The sequence below is a fragment of the Poromitra crassiceps genome (genome assembly GCF_964638095.1).
Source record: "Poromitra crassiceps genome assembly, chromosome: 4".
In the NCBI taxonomy this organism is placed as follows: Eukaryota; Metazoa; Chordata; class Actinopteri; order Beryciformes; family Melamphaidae; genus Poromitra; species Poromitra crassiceps.
This window is the reverse complement of record NC_139626.1, coordinates 128486-147644: the sequence shown is the minus strand read 5'-3', so window position 1 is coordinate 147644 and position 19159 is coordinate 128486. Positions and strand designations below refer to the sequence as shown.

General features: G+C 40.5%; 1 protein-coding gene across 2 annotated transcripts; it reads left to right on the top strand.

Annotated features, from left to right (window-relative positions):
- The first annotated feature begins 895 nt into the window (after positions 1 to 895).
- Positions 896 to 13600, top strand: LOC310774714 (ras-related protein Rab-5C-like). 2 transcript variants are annotated; one of them, XM_083634839.1, is made up of 6 exons: positions 896 to 1034; positions 1737 to 2102; positions 5218 to 5369; positions 11133 to 11255; positions 11608 to 11701; positions 12515 to 13600. In XM_083634839.1, the coding sequence occupies exons 2-6, from the start codon at positions 1931 to 1933 to the stop codon at positions 12640 to 12642; spliced, it is 669 nt and encodes a 222-aa protein (XP_083490965.1). In that variant the 5' UTR covers positions 896 to 1034; positions 1737 to 1930; the 3' UTR covers positions 12643 to 13600. The 2 variants fall into 2 exon arrangements, with proteins under 2 accessions (XP_083490965.1, XP_083490966.1); XM_083634840.1 differs by lacking the exon at positions 11133 to 11255.
- The last annotated feature ends 5559 nt before the right edge of the window (positions 13601 to 19159 follow it).

The following is a 19159-nucleotide window of genomic DNA, read 5'->3' as shown; positions in this document are numbered from 1 at the left end:
GAATGTGTCAGCCCCCCATCCCATCAATCATCGTGGGTCGAGCCCCAAAAATTAGGGTCATAGCCTCCACTCCACTTTGAGAGCCACTAGTACAGTATAGGCACATGTTTGCACCACAAATCAGAAGTCAGAATTCAAAGAGCACTCTCTCCCACCATGCATTTAACTGATTTAAACCACCACAGGTGTTACCAACCTGCTCCAGCCTCTCTCTATAACATAAACAATTTAAGCACAGCTCATAAAGGCTAATTAGCCAATCTTAGGGACAAATATTCAACTTCTTTCAGTTTATTATTGCTGCAGAAAGTTTGGAGCGGAGTGCTGATGTCACACAATTAAAAGCAGCTGTAGCCTAGTTGATAAAAGCCTGCTGATTTGTTAGGCCTATTCCCTATCATGTTGCACCACCTTGTGGTAGACTGTAGACGAGATAGATTATCCAGTTTATTAAAAAAAAAGAACGAAAATAACCTATAGTGTATTTCACAGTAAATTATTTCATTTCACGGTGTGGTGTAGCCTACATATTTTATGTAGACACCACCCTCTACCGTCTTTCTTTCTAAGTGTGTGTGTGTGTGTGTGTGTGTGTGTGTGTGTGTGTGTGTGTGTGTGTGTGTGTGTGTGTGTGTGTGTGTGTGTGTGTGTGTGTGTGTGTGTGTGTGTATAATGTGAGAGAGATGCAGTGACGTAGTTTTAACAGTGTGAGGCAGCAATGCACCAACCCGTGCCTAGTCTGCCGGAAATTTAAAGAAGAAGAAGAAGAAGAAGAAGAAGAAGAAGAAGAAGAAGAAGAAGAAGAAGAAGAAGAAGAAGAAGAAGAAGAAGAAGAAGATTATCACGTGACAAAAATAACATTGTCACGTGACGCACAAATCCAGGAAGTGTTTTGGTTGCACAAGGCGGAAGTGAGAGCGAGTATGATTTTGCTCAGCCTGAAAGTAACGCTATTCGGCTGCTATAAACAAGGAATAGCGCCGTTATAATTTAGAAGTTACGGGGCGCAGTGGAGTTTGTGTTTCAGTATTTTGGTAAGGACGACGGCGGCAACGTGTTGTTTAATCTGTGTGACAACCTCGGATAATCATAGCTCGCTGTTTGTTGTTTTTGCATGTAAGCTAGCCTCGAAATGCAAGTGACATTTTATACTTTTGTTATCTATGGACTGAGTTAAACTGCGTCAATTTGCTGGGTTCAAGCATCTAACTTGTGATTTTGTTGGCTGGCCACATTTTCCTGTTTTGGAAGTGCGGGGGGACTGTCACATGATGTGGTGTTTGTTTACCTTTATGTTAGCTCTGCCAGCTGCAGGAGGCCACAGGCCACTAAATAATGATGACTAGCTACACTACAGTGAGCTAGTTGGTGGTGTGGCTGGCATCACCCGGGGAGAAGACAATTCAGCGTTATTATTATTAGAAGAAACAATGAGCAAAGCATGAGCTGTGGGGGGAGGGGGGAATTGACAATCTTTGTCACACATCATAAAGCCTTCTTTACTTGCGCATGATGTCATAAATATTGCGGCATGTAGCTGTTAAGAGCCATTTCAGTCAAAGTCAAAGCAAAATACTAGTTACAGTGTATTTATATTATCAACTCTAAGGCCTCAACTATTTTTCCCATTTCCATCTAATGTGCAGTGTTGTGCGGGGGGACTTTTGTCACCAAATGCTTTCCTGAGAACGTGGTCTTTACCAGCTGATTTCCTGTGGTGTTATTTTTCTCGTTAGATTGGGTCACTCAACCTCTACTTGTCCCGTCTGGTGCTTAATTGGCACAAGGAGTTCAGCCGCTGACCTCGCTCACCATCAGTGCCTCTGGAGTTGGCTCTGCTGCCCGATCCAGACGTCTTGTCTACCCCTCGCCAGCCACAGTTTCAGCCCAGCTCAGGCCCTCTCATCCAGAGCAGTCTCTGTTTCTGTCAATGGCGGCCGGGCGCGGTGGAGGAGCAACCAGGCCTCATGGCCCCGCAGCAGCCAACAAGATCTGCCAATTCAAACTGGTGCTGCTGGGCGAGTCGGCGGTGGGCAAGTCCAGCCTAGTGCTGCGTTTTGTCAAAGGCCAGTTCCATGAATACCAGGAAAGTACCATTGGAGGTAAGTGATACAGAGATGCATCTCTAGACTGTTGAGGAACTGAAATTGAATCTTAATGAGTAGATTATGCTCCTGTCTATCGATATAGTTCAATGGACAGATCATCACGCTAACTAGGGATGGGCGAGAGTACTCGGGTACTCGAGTACTCGTTCATAACGTCAGTACTCGAGTAACGTTTCCGCTGTTCGGGTACTCGCCCCACTCCCCACCCCTTTAAAATGGTCTAAATCTACGCATGCATCGTTATGTGGATCTGGCAGCATGAACTGCACGGGCGTCAAGTCAGCCAGAATGTACAAGTACGTCATCCGCTTTGTTGATTTCAAAATAAAAGTTGTAACCTTATTTATTTTGAGTAATGCGTTACAGCCATAGTTTCACGCCATATAACATCACAACGAGTATTTTGATACAAGGTTTGCTGCTTCGTTCGTTGAAATAGCCTTTTCTCGTCCAACGTGCATAAATAAGCTATTTACTTTTGTTTAAGTAACATTATTTTGAAAGTTTTAACCGGAAGTTTTCCAGCTCATCCCGAAAATAGTGGCTGAAGATATGCTCCCGAAGGAGAAAGATGCACGCTTCTTCATAGCGCACGCCCGATAAAACTCATTCAAAACTTTGCAGTAGTTTACTGACTACACTGTCGTTTCCCATAACGTTAGTCACAAGAAATGTGGAGAAAGAATCGCTTTTTGGGAGACAATCGTTTCATGGTGATCACTATTTAGCTGCAGCTGCAACGTTAATCACACTGGTCAGTGGTCAGTTTTCTCTTTTTGGCAGAACACCGGACCTTGTAATCCGTGGATTTACGTTAGTGTAACAGTGATCATAAAGTAAAATGGATGATACTGGACAATGGACATGTATTGGAATTGAGCCTTCGCTTGTTTGACAACAATATTGTCCGCTCCGAAGCGCTAATGCCATCCATCCAACCATCGGAGATGCTGTCTGAGGTAGGCTTTAGACGTTAGCTTAGCGTCACCTCACCTAATATCACAGTCAGTCAGTCCCTCTCCTCACATGCTCCAGGTAACGCTTTCTCCATGCAAAAATGCAAATGTTATGTGTGAACAGCCCCACACACAGCAGATTACCCCTGCTCCGTCATTACCATAGTAATCACACAGACCCCCACCGCCCCCCCCCCCCCCCCCCCCCGCGCGAGTACTCGAGTGCTCGTTCATGATAGAAGGAGAGTACTCGAGTATTTAAATTGCTTAAATGCCCATCCCTAACGCTAACACGGTCTGTGTTCGGGGTTCTAGTCCCTGTCTAGCTCAATAGGTAAAGCATTGCACTCATACTAACAGGGTTTCGGGTTTGAGTCCCACTGTGGTAACCATCTGGCAGCGTCAGGTTACCACTGTGGGCCCCTATAATGAAAAGGTGTTCATTCATTCATGCTTTGGATAAAATGATTTAACGAATGGCATATATTATGTTATGATCCGAATCAAATTCCACTTGTGAATGTGCACATTGCCTCACTGGCTTTGACAAAGTAGTCTTATCACTAGCGTGTCCCCAACTAAGAATTTGCATAGTCAAATCTGATTGGTCTTTTTTTTTTATTGATCCATATTGCCCCATTGGCTTCAGTTTCTTTTCCACACCAGACAAAAGAGCTGAAGAGCCCAATTAAACAATTTGTCTTCTTGACTCTGCATAAGAAAATCTCTCTTTAATGCACTGAGACAAAGAGAGAGCAAGCATGAACGTGCCACAGCAGCAGAAACCTAAATGCGTACTGAACAGACCTCCGTCATTCAAACTCCTCTGCAATTCGGAAGCCAAATTCTGTCACTCAAATTTCCCTATAATCTGCAAAGCCCTACGTCCATTCCCTGTGCCAACAACGCTTCTGTCACCAGTCAAAGGCATATAGGCGTATTGTAGTCCAGCTGTGGTACGTCGGGGTGGGCGGATCTCACTCCCCCCCCCCCCTCCCTTTCTGCCTTCTTCTTAAAAAGGCTGTAGGTATTTTGTATCTTCAGTTTAATTTCTCTCTTTTATAGTTTAGTTTCTGTTTGATAAACCAAGTGCTAACTGGAGGATTTTTATTGTGAAGAGAACAGATACTGTATATATTCCGGATTTTTTATGGTAGAACGAAAGAAGAGACTAGTGAAGCAGAGGTGTGTGTGTGTGTGTGTGTGTGTGTGTGTGTGTGTGTGTGTGTGTGTGTGTGTGTGTGTGTGTGTGTGTGTGTGTGTGTGTGTGTGTGTGTGTGTGTGTGTGTGTGTGCGTGCGTGCGTGCGTGCGTGCGTGGCATCTAGATTGGCCAGCGGAGCGTGACGTAGCGCTCCATCCCCCAAAAGTTGGATCGCCATGACCTCTCTTGTCGTATGACCTCTGTGTGTTTTTCACACATACCCCTGCGTTACCCACTGCCAGAGCCTGTTGGCTTTTTATTGACATTTTGACCAGAAGTTTCCATTTGATTCTGGCTAACCTGACAATGCGCAGCTGTGTGAGCAAACTGCTCAGAGGAGGAGAGAGGGGGAATAGCCCGGAGGGGGAGCAGCTCAACGGATCGGGAGGTGATGTGAAAATGTCAATGGCCTATTTTTAACGCTTAGCCCATTGTGCTTTACAGGTATAAGTGGTACTTTTAATGTAAAAAAAGGTATAACGTGCCGCTGCCATTATGATTTCCTCATTCTCAGGTTTTTGACACCTATGCTGTCAAATTAGGCTAAACAGAATAGACACCATGAACATAGTGTCAGTTGCAAAATCCGTTATAGTAATTACTGGTCAATAGTGGAGTTTCCTTGCTAAGCAATTAAAAGTGATTTTTATGGTCATTCTCCCGAATCCCACGTGTCATGCTGTAACATATGCATTTTTAATCGACTTGGAAGAAGAGCAACTGAAAGTTCTTGCTCCTCATCCCTGTAACCAACAAATCACCTATTTCTGAGCGAGGAATTTGAGTGTGCATGCTCTCCACATCAGATGACAAAACCTTCTAGCACTAAATTAGACGCACAGTTGGACAGGACCTTACAAGGCGGAGAAGTGAATGGGTACTGAATCCAATACACTTGTCCAACTGTCATACTGTCATTCCACTGTTGAACTGTCTCCTTCCTCTCCACAGCTGCCTTCCTCACCCAGACTGTCTGTCTTGACGACACCACGGTCAAGTTTGAGATCTGGGACACAGCGGGCCAAGAGCGTTATCACAGCCTGGCTCCAATGTACTACAGAGGAGCACAGGCCGCCATCGTGGTCTACGACATTACCAACGCAGTAGGTCCCCTCTCTGTGGTTCAACTGTGGTGAACAGAACTTAGCCAGTAGCCACAAAATTCTTGCTTTGCTTTAGATTCGAGGCTGAAATGTAATGGCAGTATGGCACACTGCTATATGGCACCTCAGTGGGATTGATAAAACTACTTGTTTTATACATTTTTATCTTTATTGAAGACAGGTTCTCTATCAAATTAATTAGCTGGGGCCTAAAAAATCTACTGTACTTTTCACTGTGGTTGAACATGGTTGTTTTTAGTGCACATACTGTACCTGTGTATGTGTTAAGTAGTGACATCAAATCCTCAGGTCGGCCAGTGTTACTTGGAGGTCGACTTCACATGAGTTTATATGGACTATATGAGTTAGAGAATTTCTGTATTTTTCAACCTGGGCCTTATATTATTATTATTTTTATTTTATTTTTTTATACACATTTAAAGCAGCTACGAGCAAGATTTTCGATTGTTATTAAACAGTATAATTATAATATTGATGCATCACATCTTACCTATAATAGTAGCTGAGACCAAAGCCGTGTGAATCGGAGATTGCTCTCTTGATGATTATAGAGTCTGTGTCTGTCTAACCTCGCGTCACCAGGCTCTCTCTCTCTATCTGTCTACCGGCGGGCCGGATAAACCCGGAAGTGAAATGAAACGGTTTACGGCAGCTGCCTGCCTTCAACTGTTTCGCTCTGCCTAGCAACAGACCATAAACACGGAGAACGCCATGCAGGGGCTTGCTACTCTCGCGAACATCTCTCGTTATATTCTAACAGTTTGTTTGGAAGTTATTTTGTTATTTTGTGGTTATGGCCGAAGTGGCTGCCGCAAACCGTTTCATTTCACTTCCTGATCTGCCCCGGCCGCAGACAGACTAATCGTCAAGACAACACTGGCCAATTCACTCGGGGTTCAAGCGAGACTACTCGGCATTGGTCTTGTCTACTATTTGAGGTAAGATGTGATGCATCGATATTAAATTTAGACTGTTTAATAACAATCGAAAATCTTGCTCGTAGCTGCTTTTAACTAGTCAGAGCAGAAACTTTTGAAATTGGTGCAGTACTGAGCAAGATCGCAGTCAGCAGCTGCAATGGCTACAATGTAATCACACGGGGGAAAACACAGCATCAGTATATCCTAAGACAATTGCTCACTTTTGCAACTGATGCTCGGATTAATGAAAATGAACGCTTGCGTGACCTGGCAGCAACGTGTTCACCCTCTCTCTGCCTGCTGTCCCTCACATTGGTAGAGAGAGAAGCTCCCGTTGCCCCCGCTCTTCAATTTATTTATTATTATTTTTTTATTGATGTTTATGCGTAAATCACTTGACATACAGAAATCAATTCTTATATGGTATAGCCCATCCATCATCACATAGATTTACATATTTTTTACATATATTATATAAAAACAAAATAAAGACATAACAGTAAACAGAAAAAGAAAAAAGGAAAATAAATTACAACAAACAAAAAATGTTGATGAAAAAGAAAAATATATATATATACCACGTGGTCAGATCTTATATCTCATGATACTTGTTATCTTATCAGAAGGGAAGAACTTCATTTAGTCTTTAGACCTTTCGGTTAGCTTCAAAAAGTGACCCCATATCTCAGTGAAGACATCTTCTCTTCCCGTAGCTCTATAAGTTACCCTTTCATAAGATGCTGTACGACACATTACCGTAGTTCCAACCATTCCTCAAATGTAATGGGAATAAGTGATTTCCAATGTCTTAATGCAATTCTACAACCAGATATCATGGCCATTCTATACCACATCCCTTGATATTTAGACAATATGGTATCTTTTGGTAACAAACCCAATATGCATGTCGCAGGAGATTTATGTATTTTTTTATTCAGTATTTCACTCAAAAATACTACAATTTTGTCCCACATGTTCTTAACCTTCTCACATTCATACAGCATATGTACAAGCGTACCCACATCTTTATCACATCTCCAGCAGGTGTCATTATTTCTCAGCTTAAGTTTGGCTAGCTTACTGGGGGTCCAATAGCTTCTATTTAACACTTTGTAAACGATAAGTTGTGACTGTGCTTCTCGAGAGCATTTATGCCATTTGGCTACTAACTTCTTCCAAGAGTCTTCAGAAATATCTTCACAAATATCCTTCTCCCAGCTTAATTTCAAGCCTGTCAGGTTGGGTGCCTGATGATCTCTGATGACATCATAAAACCTTGATGCACCTCCTCTTTTATAGCAGTCTTGATAAAATACTCTTTGAATCTCAGTTAATGGGTCAAGTGAGGAACCTGTCACAGAGGATATACAGTGCCTAATCTGCAAGAACCTATAGAAATGTTTGTTGTCCAGTCCAAACTAGTCATTCTTGATGTCCTCAAAGGGTATTGCCCCATCTTCTCCTGCTAAGTCCCCTAGGACATAAATTCCCGACTTGACCCAGTCCTCCCACATGAAAGAGTTCCCATCAATTTTAAATTTTTTATTAAACCAAACGGAGGCTCTTGGTGTTAGATATGGGTTAGCTCTAGTTAATTTGTGTGACTGGTTCCAAGTTTCTCGAACAAAAGACAGAAGAGGGTTCTTAAAAGGTATAGGTCTGTCTGATTGTGTTAGGAAGGATTCTAAAGATGAAGGAGACACCAGTTCTTCCTCAATCTTGACCCAGGCAGGTATCTGTTTTACAGAAAGATTGAACTTGGATAGCTGTAAGAGTGAGAATGCATAATGATACCAGATTAATTTAGGCAAAGATAGACCACCTTTTTCCTTAGCTGCATACATTTTGGCACCACTAAACATAGGTCTTTTTCCCATCCACAAATAGTCACTGATTACTTTATCATATTGAATGAGCAATTGAGGTGGGAGAGTTAGGGGGAGCATATATAGAATATAATTTAATTTAGGGGCTATTATCATTTTCACTAAATTTATCTTACCAAGAAGGGATATACACATTTTGGCCCAGTTCTGTGTTAAAGTTTTAATATATTCAATTATTGGGGCAATGTTAGCTTGCATTATATCTTTCAACCCTGGGGTTAGTTTTATCCCTAAATAAGTCAGACCTGACGGCATCCATCTAAACTGCCAGTCCTTCCTAATGGCTGGTGGACAAAACCTAGATAGAGGCATAGCCTCTGATTTACTCCAATTAATTGTATATCCAGATATAGCTGAAAATGCGTCTATGACTAATCCAATGTTTACAGCTGCTGTTTGAGGGTTGCTGGAAACCAATAAAATATCATCTGCATATAAAAGCAGTTTATGCTCCTCTTGCCCAGTAATTACCCCTTTGATGTTTTGATTGGCCCTCAATGCAATGGCCAGTGGTTCCAGAAATAGTGCGAACATTTGAGAAGAGAGTGGCGACCCTTGTCTGGTCCCCCGACCTAGGTTGAAGGACGATGACATACGGTAATTCCATTAGTCAAAACTGAAGCCATTGGATTAGCATACAACAACTTCACCCATCCAATAAATGATGGACCAATTCCGAATCGCTCTAGGGTGTAAAACAAAAATGAAAATTCAACCTTATCAAATGCCTTTTCAGCATCTAGTGAGAAGGCCACTGTAGGCTCTTCATCATTCCTAACTTTCCACATAATGTGTAACAGCCTACGGAGATTGTCAGCTGAGTTCCTTCCTTTCACAAACCCCACTTGGTCAGGGTGCACCAGGCTTGGTAGCACTATTTCGAGTCTATTTGCAAGAATTTTTGCTAAGATTTTCTCATCTATGTTAAGGAGGGAGATGGGTCTATAGTTTCCGCAATACTGAGGGTCTCTGCCTTTCTTCTGCAGAAGTGTAATAGTAGCAGATGTCATGCTAGTAGGCAAGCTGCCCTTCAGTAAGGAATCTTGATACACCTTTAACAGTCTTGGAGATATTGTCTCACTGAATCGTTTATAGAAGTCCGGGGTAAACCCGTCTTCACCTGGTGCTTTCCCAAGTTTGAGACTACGGATTGCAGAGTTTATTTCTTCAATAGAAATGTCTCCTTCTAGTGACTCCATTTGGTGTTCCAACAATGATGGCAATTCAATCATAGAGAAAAATGCATCTAGTTTATCTTGGTCTGTTGTTACTTGTGATGTATATAGATCTTGATAGAAGCTTGTGAAGATGTTATTTATTTCCTTTTTATCTGTAATAATAATGTCATTTTTAGCACGAATGGAGGGTATAATGTTTTGATTTTGTAATTGTTTGACCCTATTTGCTAATATTTTACCCGCCCTCTCCCCTTGCTCAAAATATTTTTGTTTGGTTCGGAACAGATCAAATTCTGCTATCTTTTGAAATATATTGTTCATCTCATATTTACATATATTTAACTTCTTCCAAATTTCTGGGTCTGGATATTGACTATGTTGATTTGTAAGTATTTTGATTTCCCGATCTAACTCAATCAGCTTCTGTTTCTCTACTTTTTTTTATTAATGAGCTATGTTGTATAAGCCTGCCTCTTACATAGGCTTTACATGCATCCCACATTATGCCGCTATCATCTATTGAGCCCTCGTTAAGTTGCCAAAATTCATCAATTACCGTTTTAATATATATACAGGAAGCTTCACTATTTAACATTGAGTTGTTAAAGCGCCATCTTGGAGACCGCTGCACCCTCTCCTCTGATGAGACTACTAATTCAACTGGTGCATGATCTGACAATATAATATTGCCTATCCTGCTGTCTGCTATTTGACTCACCAGTGTATTTGAAATCAGAAAGTAGTCTATTCTAGAGTATGTGGAATGAGGATTTGAATAGAAAGTATATTATTTTTGTTGGGGGTGCAGCAATCTCCAGATATCCACTACACCCAATTCGTTCAACATCACATCCATCGCAACAGTCCCTTTGTTACTGATGTTTCTGGGTTGAGAAGATGTATCCATCAGTGTGTCTCTAACTAAATTGAAGTCCCCTCCTAAAATTATATTGTTATTCCCTATTTTCCTAATCACATTGCCGACTACATAAAAGAAGTCTGGGGACACTATGTTGGGTGCATAGATATTTGCTATTGTAATTCTCTGACCCTCAATACTTGCATCAAGCACGACCCATCTCCCTTCTTCATGAGAAAAGCTAGCATGTACTTTAAAGTCTAGGTTCTTCCTTATTAAAATAATTACCCCCCTTTTCCTGGAAGAAAAAGTGCTATAAAAGATTTGACCCACCCAATCCTTTTTGAATTTGACTGATTCATCGTCATTTAAATGTGTTTCCTGAATTTATAATCCATATAACGTTAGTCCGGCTCAAATAAATACAGGTGGCCATCAAATTCAAATGCCTCGTCCTCCATAATCTCGAAATCAGATAAATATTCTGCCATGACTTACAAAAGCATTCAGCTACTCCAAAACCAGAAACATGGCAGCCCCCAGCTTTCCCCACAACAGCTGACTTCCGGCAAACAATGCAACTCTTGTGAGACTTGAGCGAGACTCTTGTGAGACTTGGATCAAGCAGAAGATAAATATCGATTATATCTCTCTATAATAATGTCATGGTGGAATAATCTGATCCTGTCAGTGGTAAAAAAAAGAAGAAGCTTGTTTAGTGCAGTAGGGGCATGTGGGAAAAGTGGCTGCCAACTGACGCGATCTTGGTCAATACTGCACCAATTTCAAAGATTTCTGTTCACCTTACTTAGTTATACATTTAAAACAAATGCAAATAGTGTCCAGGGTGATGACTTCTCCTTTAAGACCAATGTCAGGCAAGCCTGTTGTTTCATCAGGATACTTTCACACGAGCAAAGAACTGGGTGAAGGAGCTGCAGAGACAAGCCAGTCCCAACATAGTGATCGCTCTGGCTGGCAACAAGGCTGACATCGCTGACAAGAGAACCGTAGACCTTCAGGTATGAAGATATGATATACAGTATATCATGCCAGCGGATGTTAGTGGATCTGGAGATGGCACGGTCATCACATTTCCCTCTGGTGTTGCCTTGGATCAATTTTGTGATGGCTCTTGTCCCAAGTTGGAGTCAGTTTATTTTCAATTATTTCAAAAAATATTAATCAAAACCACAACATACTACTAGATAAGACTTAAGCTTTTAACCTAAGCCTCTCTTTTTTTACAGCTAAATATATTCAAAAGATCAGAAATCCACTTCCTGAATTCATTACTATTTAAAAGTGAATTGCACCATTCCCTGCAGTAAATGTCTAATAATATCCTAAACATCTAAATAATGTTCCCCTCAGGAGGCACAAGCATACGCTGATGACAACAGTCTACTCTTCATGGAGACCTCAGCCAAGACTGCCATGAATGTCAACGAAATCTTTTTGGCTATTGGTAAGAGCATCTTTCTACAGAGTGAAATGTACATCTGATTCGAATCGCCGCTCCCTCAGACAATAGATACTTTAGGTCAGTGGTTCCCAACCTTTTTTGTCATATGTACTCCTTTAGCTGTTTTGCCATGCCAATAGTATCCCTCACCCGTTCTTTGCGCCACAGGAGAAACACTGTGGTGGGTCCGTGGACGTATGAGTAGTCTAAATCCAAATATATCCAAATATATTTTTCACTGAACTGCCGGTGTTTGGGCGTGGCCTCTTCTTTCCTTTTGTCACCGGGCTCCTCCCCTAAACCTGAATCTGGAGCGACAGCAAGTAGATGTTTGAGCCATTTATCCATCCATCTCCTGTAGCTAGTTCATGTCTTGGGATTTGTTTTTTTATCATTTTTTAAATCAATTGTAATCCCAAATCTTACCCCATGGAAAAGTACCCCTAGCGGTCCACGTACGCCTGGTTGGGAATCACTGCTTTAGGTAACGCTTTAGATTACAGTGCCGTTTTTCTGCAAGTTTAATTTAACATACATTTTAGAAAGAGAAAATTGTTACAACAGACCCTGACCTGGCCTACTGAGTATACACTGTTTAGATGGTTGGATTTGGTTCAACCTTAGGAAAAATAAACTATTGCTAATGAATAGAAAAACAGCGCCCAGTCTCTGTCTTTTTCCTTTTCAGTTTCATAAGTTCATAAGTTCCCATTCATAGTTGTTACACTATATTTTGTTGCAAAGTGCAATTGACATTTTTGAACTTTTAAATTTGCTGCGTTTTAACGTCTTATGTCTGTGACTCTGTCCCTGTAGCCAAGAAGCTACCCAAGAGCGATCCTCAGGGCGGAGCGGGACCAGCGGGGCGGACCAGGATTGGAGTGGACCTACAGGAAGCCGCCCCCCAGGGCCGCAGCGGCCGCTGCTGTGGCGGCAGCAACTAGCATCTGCAAAACAATGAACTTAGTGAGCGAGCCCTGAACATGGTTTTAACTAAAACCCAGAGAGGAGGGAGAGGGCAGAGCCACTCTCCATTCCTGCACTTAAACTGAGATTACAGATGAGATTATCTGGATCCCCTTTGATTGAAGGAACATTTTTTAAGAATCATAAGCTAGATGGGATTACCAGTATCCCTCACTCCTTCTCTTCTCTCCTTGCCTCTTGTATCTATCTACCTCCCTATCCATATTCAACCTCTCTGTCTCAGTTGATTCAATTCTGTCTTAAATTACCTTTTTGAAGGATGATGGTTGTACGTCATTTTACCCTCTTTGTGTGTGTGTGTGTGTGTGTGTCAGGTGTGTGTGTTTGTGTGTGTACACACACATGCAAAATTTGGCAGTTTTCTTTTCTACTCCTACTGTTTCCCACTCGTCCTTATGAGAGATACAAATACCCAATCATGTTTGAAAACGTAAATGGGACAAAGCCGTTGATCTTAAAGGAGGTGTTTTGTCTCACTGCTTTTCAGATCACAGCATTTTGCTGTGCTTTTTAGGGACCTGGACACTGGTGGCACAGTGCAGCAGGTAATGATTTGATAGACTATGCACCTCAAGGTGTCTTCAGATCTGTGGAACAAATTCACTTGTTTGTACCCATTGTGCATTAACACCTGTAACACCAGAGAATTATGGGCAATTTCTGTTTTTAATTTGTGAGATAAATGTGGGGGGAAAAGACCAAAAAGTAATAAATAACATGCAAGATTTCTTGATCCGAATCTAGATTCCAGTCGATTCCAGTTGTTTTCAGTTGTCAGACTAGTTGCAGTACAACCTCTAGGATGTAAAGACATTCCCCGATTTGAAAATGGCTAATTCCTGTAATAATTATGCACACCCATGTTTTCATTGTATTGCCCCTTTTAAGAAATGCCATAAACCTCTACTCTACCTAACGGTGTCCGCTGTTGAGCACTGAGTTGATATGGAGAACCTTTACCATGGCACTTCCAGGGTTTTCTCTCTCATTTGTTTGTAGATAGATTTTGTTATCATGACCATCTCTGTTTTGCTTCTGCTAGGGCATGCCACACTATAGCTATTTATATTTGAAATACTTTATGGTACATAAGCATTCTTTCTACAGACAAGACCTGCGCTTGTTTTTCTACTTGTTGACACTGAGCTCAATTCTAATTTGATCTAGAAGTGGTATTTTTCTTGCAGTGGTGGTGACCCACCACAGATGATTGAAGGCTCCCCACTGCACTGGTCATAAAATTACTGGCTTTATCATTGAATTGAAAGGGTTATAGAAGCGTAGTAAGAATTAAGTAAATTCCTTAAGTAAGTTCTTGCTGCTTGTTTCATACATTCATTGACTTTCAGATCTTGCTGATCAAATGTTTACGGCAAACTCAATTATGGCTAAGGCTTACTATGACCATGCAGAATCAACTCAACATGTTCCGAAAACAGGTTGAAAACTTTGTTTACTGCAATCCTGTGGTTAAATCACATATATCTTTTTTAATTATTTTTATAGCTTAGCTGACAGCACAAACATGCCAGGAATCTTTTTCAATTTGTTGATCTGTCATAGTCATAGAAGGTAACAGAATATCATGGAAGATCTTGAAGATGGATAGTGGGTACACAAGGTCAGTGAAACCTTGGATAGGAAATGTAAAATGCTCAATCTGTGAAGATCCTCTCTGTTGAAGAAAGTTAATTTGCTGAATTGATCTGCTGTGTGAAATTTATAATACTTTTAGGAACACAAAAGAGACTCCATTCACTCAATTCAACCTTTTTTTGCTGTTATGGCCATAACAATTATTTATTTTATTTATTTTACACTTGGCCAGTAGGTCAAAGCTACGTAAATGTGAATAATGCATTGCCTGGCCCCAGACCTGCAAATCCTCCCACTCCACCAAGGCTGCCTCTGAAGAAGAAAACAACTCAGTCTGATATCAGGCTAAAGAATGCATTGAATGTGAGTACATTTGAAATGCATGATTTTTAACAAAAAAAAATGTTTTAATTCCAAGGCATAAATTGGACCGTTATACCATAGAAGCATCAGTTTGCAGTAAGTGTCCTAGAAACAGCCACAATTCACATTTCCAACCACTAGATGGAAGCATAATGCTTTCCAAGTCCAGATACAAAGCCAAGCCACAAATTGGTTTTCTTGATTGCATGTGTGATTCATCATCTATAGAACCACATCATAGTTCTACACGGTGGTGAGCATGTTTTTCTGGTCTTCATTTAGAAACTGGTAAACTAAAGATTATGGTGTGTATGGGTGTGTGTGCGTGCGTGCAAATGCTTGAACTACACCAATGAAAACAGATAAAAATCTATTTTGTTCACTCAATACCAGTTAGACATGTAACTTAAGACATCATTCTTAGTTAAAATATTGTCATGTTTGGATGCAATCTTCTTAACCACAATTTTAATAGCTTGAATGTATCCACGGTATGGTGTGTGCATTTGTATCATACACATGCACACACCATACTGTGGATACATTTCTTCAAACCATTAAAACATACATACATACAAATTGTATGTGAGAATGTGGACAATAGGCAGAGTGACCATGTAAAAAGCCATTACCTACCTACAGTGTTTTGCAGAGACATGGCACAATCGAGGTATGCTTAATTTGTGCTCACCTACTACGGCACATTTTAGAACAGGGTTTCTCTGGGTTAATGCATCGGCTCACTATATTTTGATGTACAGTACCTTAATAGAGATGCCTGCAGCTCTTTCAGGTTTAACATCTATTAGTTGAAGAAAGTGCATAATATTTAAAATCATATTTTAAATGGTCCTCATGCAAGGGAACTCATTTGTATTTATTTAGCACATATTAAAATAATCGGCATACAAAGACACCATCAAATGCAATTTAAATAAAAGAAAACATGCAAGGAGATTCCAAAAAGCCCTCAAGGGGCTTGACAAAGCGGCATCCCCCAAAATATCTTAAAGGCACAAAAAAGCATAGCTTAAAAAACATAAATAAGAACACGCGCGCACACACACACACACACACACACACACACACACACACACACACACACACACACACACACACAAGGACATCAGAGTACAGAGATTAGAACAAACAAAATAAGTAAAAAAATGTTAACAAAAAACAGAACAAAAAAAAAAAAGACAGAAATGCAAGTGGCAAATAATGTTGGGCTATTTATATAGCAACATATTTTTTGTATATTTTTTAAATGACTGAGGAGAGAGTTCAACAAGGTGGGTGGGGAGTGAATTCCATATCTTGGAACCTCTATAGGTTATGTTAAATTGAGATAAGGTGGTACGCGATTGAGGGGGGCGGAGCTGAAGTGCTTTTCGGGTTGGGTAATTGTGAAATTGATTGTTAGGAGTAAAGAAATTGTGAAAAAAAGAGGGAAGTATTTTGTTCAAAGAATCATATACAAATTGAGTGACTTGAAGGGTGTTAATCTGAAAAATATTTACAATGCCAAGTTTACGAAACAGAGGTAAAGAGTGACTTCTTGGATCTGAGAAGGTAATGATTCTCACTGCTCGTTTTTGCAACCGAAAAATCCGTTGTAGTTTTGTTTGATGAGTGCTACCCCAAGCAATGTTACAATAACTGATGAAGGGGTAAATCATAGAATAATAAAGGTTGAGAGAAACTTTTGTGTTGATGAGATAGCGGATTTTTCCAATTATACCAATGTTCTTTGCAATTTTGGATGATATTAATGAAATATGAGGTTTCCAAGATAGGTTTTCATCAATAAGTATACCAAGAAAACGAGTCGATTTGACATTAGCTATTGCAATATGGTCAATAAGAACCATTATATTCTCAGTGTGCTTCTTATAATTGGGACCAAACAAAATGAAATTAGTTTTCTTAATGTTCAGTGACAGTTTGTTGATTTTAAACCATTTTGACATTTTTTCCAATTCCTCGTTAACAACCTTCACAACCACATCAAGCTCTGAGTGAGAATAAAACAAGCTTGTATCATCAGCAAATAAAATTTTGGATAGCAGTTCTGATACATTGGGCAAATCATTAATATAAACAAGGAATAACAATGGCCCAAGGATTGATCCCTGGGGGACCCCACAATTCACCATAAGAGGAGGAGAGGTTACTCCTTTAAAGGCCACAAACTGTTTTCTATGTTCTAAATATCTGGTGAACCACAACAAAGCCTGATCATCCAGTCCCAAATAATTTAATTTCTGTATTAAAATATGGTGGTCTACGGTGTCAAAGGCTTTTGACAAATCTAGAAAAATTCCTATGGTGTATTTCTTATTATCATTTGCTCTATGTAATTCATTGGTAAGATGTGTAATAGCCATGTATGTAGATCTGGATTTTCTGAAACCATATTGATGTTTATATAATATTTCATTCCTGTCAAGATAGCACAGTAATCTGTTGTAAGCTAACTTTTCAAGAATCTTAGAGATGGAGGGTAAAATGGAAATGGGTCTGTAGTTGGTAAATATTGCAGGATCATCAGCTTTGTAGATGGGGATAATTTTGGCCGTTTTCAATTCTTGTGGCACTATTCCTTTACTAAAAGAAAGGTTAAATATATGTGTCAAAGGTTTGACAATAGCATCAGAAACCACTTTGAGTAGTTCTGCGCTAATATTGTCATAACCTGGAGCAGAATTCTTCAGAGAGCCTATTATCTTGGAGACTTCACTGCAAGTGACCGGGCTAAGATGAAATCCACCAGTAGGGGGTGCTGTTATAAATTGGAGGGGACTTTCATTGACCACAGGGATTTTAGATGCCAGTGCTGGTCCGATTTCAGTAAAGAACTGGTTAAATTTGTGGGCAATTGTTTCAGGATCCTTTATAAGTGATCCATCAACACTCATGGTTTTTTGTACATTGGATTTTGAAGAATATCTGTGGCTTAGTCTGAGCGTCTGAACATGCCTGACTGTATCAGGTATTGGATCCCCTCGAGGATCAATTTCAAATTCAATTTCAAAAAGTTATTCTGATTCTGTCAACATATGTCATTCAGTGAATTTATTCAAAGCACTGCATTATTCGAGTATGGATGGAATCAGTGGGAATATGACTCCTAATTCATCTAAAGCCATGCTTCGCTCACTGACATTTTGAATGTTCCATAATTTTGCAACACAACAAAGCTTCATTAATGTTCATTCAGACATTTCTGTTCAGTCATTTTTAAGTAAAGTTGAAAGTATCTTCTTGCTGATCTTAAAAATATCAACAACAATTATTAGATATTATTTCTACCGTATTATACCGAGCATAGATCCTTTATGTTCCTCAGACAGGTACAGTGGACTGCTGAAGGCCTCGCTTGTTGACCTTGACCTGCATGTGCAACATCAAAAGGAAACGGTGGCCATGTTGAGATTTTTACACTGGAAAACGGTGTAAGCTCTCTTTGAAATTGAGAGACCTGCTGCCGTGCGTACACACACACACACACACACACACACACACACACACACACACACACACACACACACACACACACACGCCCCAGAGACAGACAGCTGTTCTGCTAAATGCAAGCGGCCACTCTGTGAATGTGTAGTCAATGTTTTCTCATTTGCTGGGCTGTCGATCAGGGCATGTTCTGTCAAAAAAGAAACAAATTTCTTACTATACTGCCACTGAATCATATGGTGTGGGAGCTGGACTAAACCACTGAATCATATGGTGTGGGAGCTGGACTAAACCACTGAATCATATGGTGTGGGAGCTGGACTAAACCACTGAATCATATGGTGTGGGAGCTGGACTAAACCACTGAATCATATGGTGTGGGAGCTGGACTAAACCACTGAATCATATGGTGTGGGAGCTGGACTAAACCACTGAATCATATGGTGTGGGAGCTGGACTAAACCACTGAATCATATGGTGTGGGAGCTGGACTAAACCACTGAATCATATGGTGTGGGAGCTGGACTAAACCACTGAATCATATGGTGTGGGAGCTGGACTAAACCACTGAATCATATGGTGTGGGAGCTGGACTAAACCACTGAATCATATGGTGTGGGAGCTGGACTAAACCACTGAATCATATGGTGTGGGAGCTGGACTAAACCACTGAATCATATGGTGTGGGAGCTGGACTGAAAATGATCGTGTTTAGAGGAGAGATTTGCGGAAAAAAAGGACGTGACCTGAAAATAAACACATACTTCCACATACACCTGCACATTTTACTTCAATTTTTTTCTTCATTTATAGCAAAAATGAAATGGGTAATCTAGGTTGAATAATGCCTGGTTGTCATAACAAGGATTTATTGATTAACTTTAGTGAACTAGGCAGCACTCGATTCCTAGGCTGCAGCTCGCATACGCTTGCATACACAGCTCAGCTGCTGCGTGGCCTCGCCTGACATTACTCACTGATGACATTACAATGATGTCACAATGTCTATGATCTTATGGCATCATTATGACATCATCAGCGCCT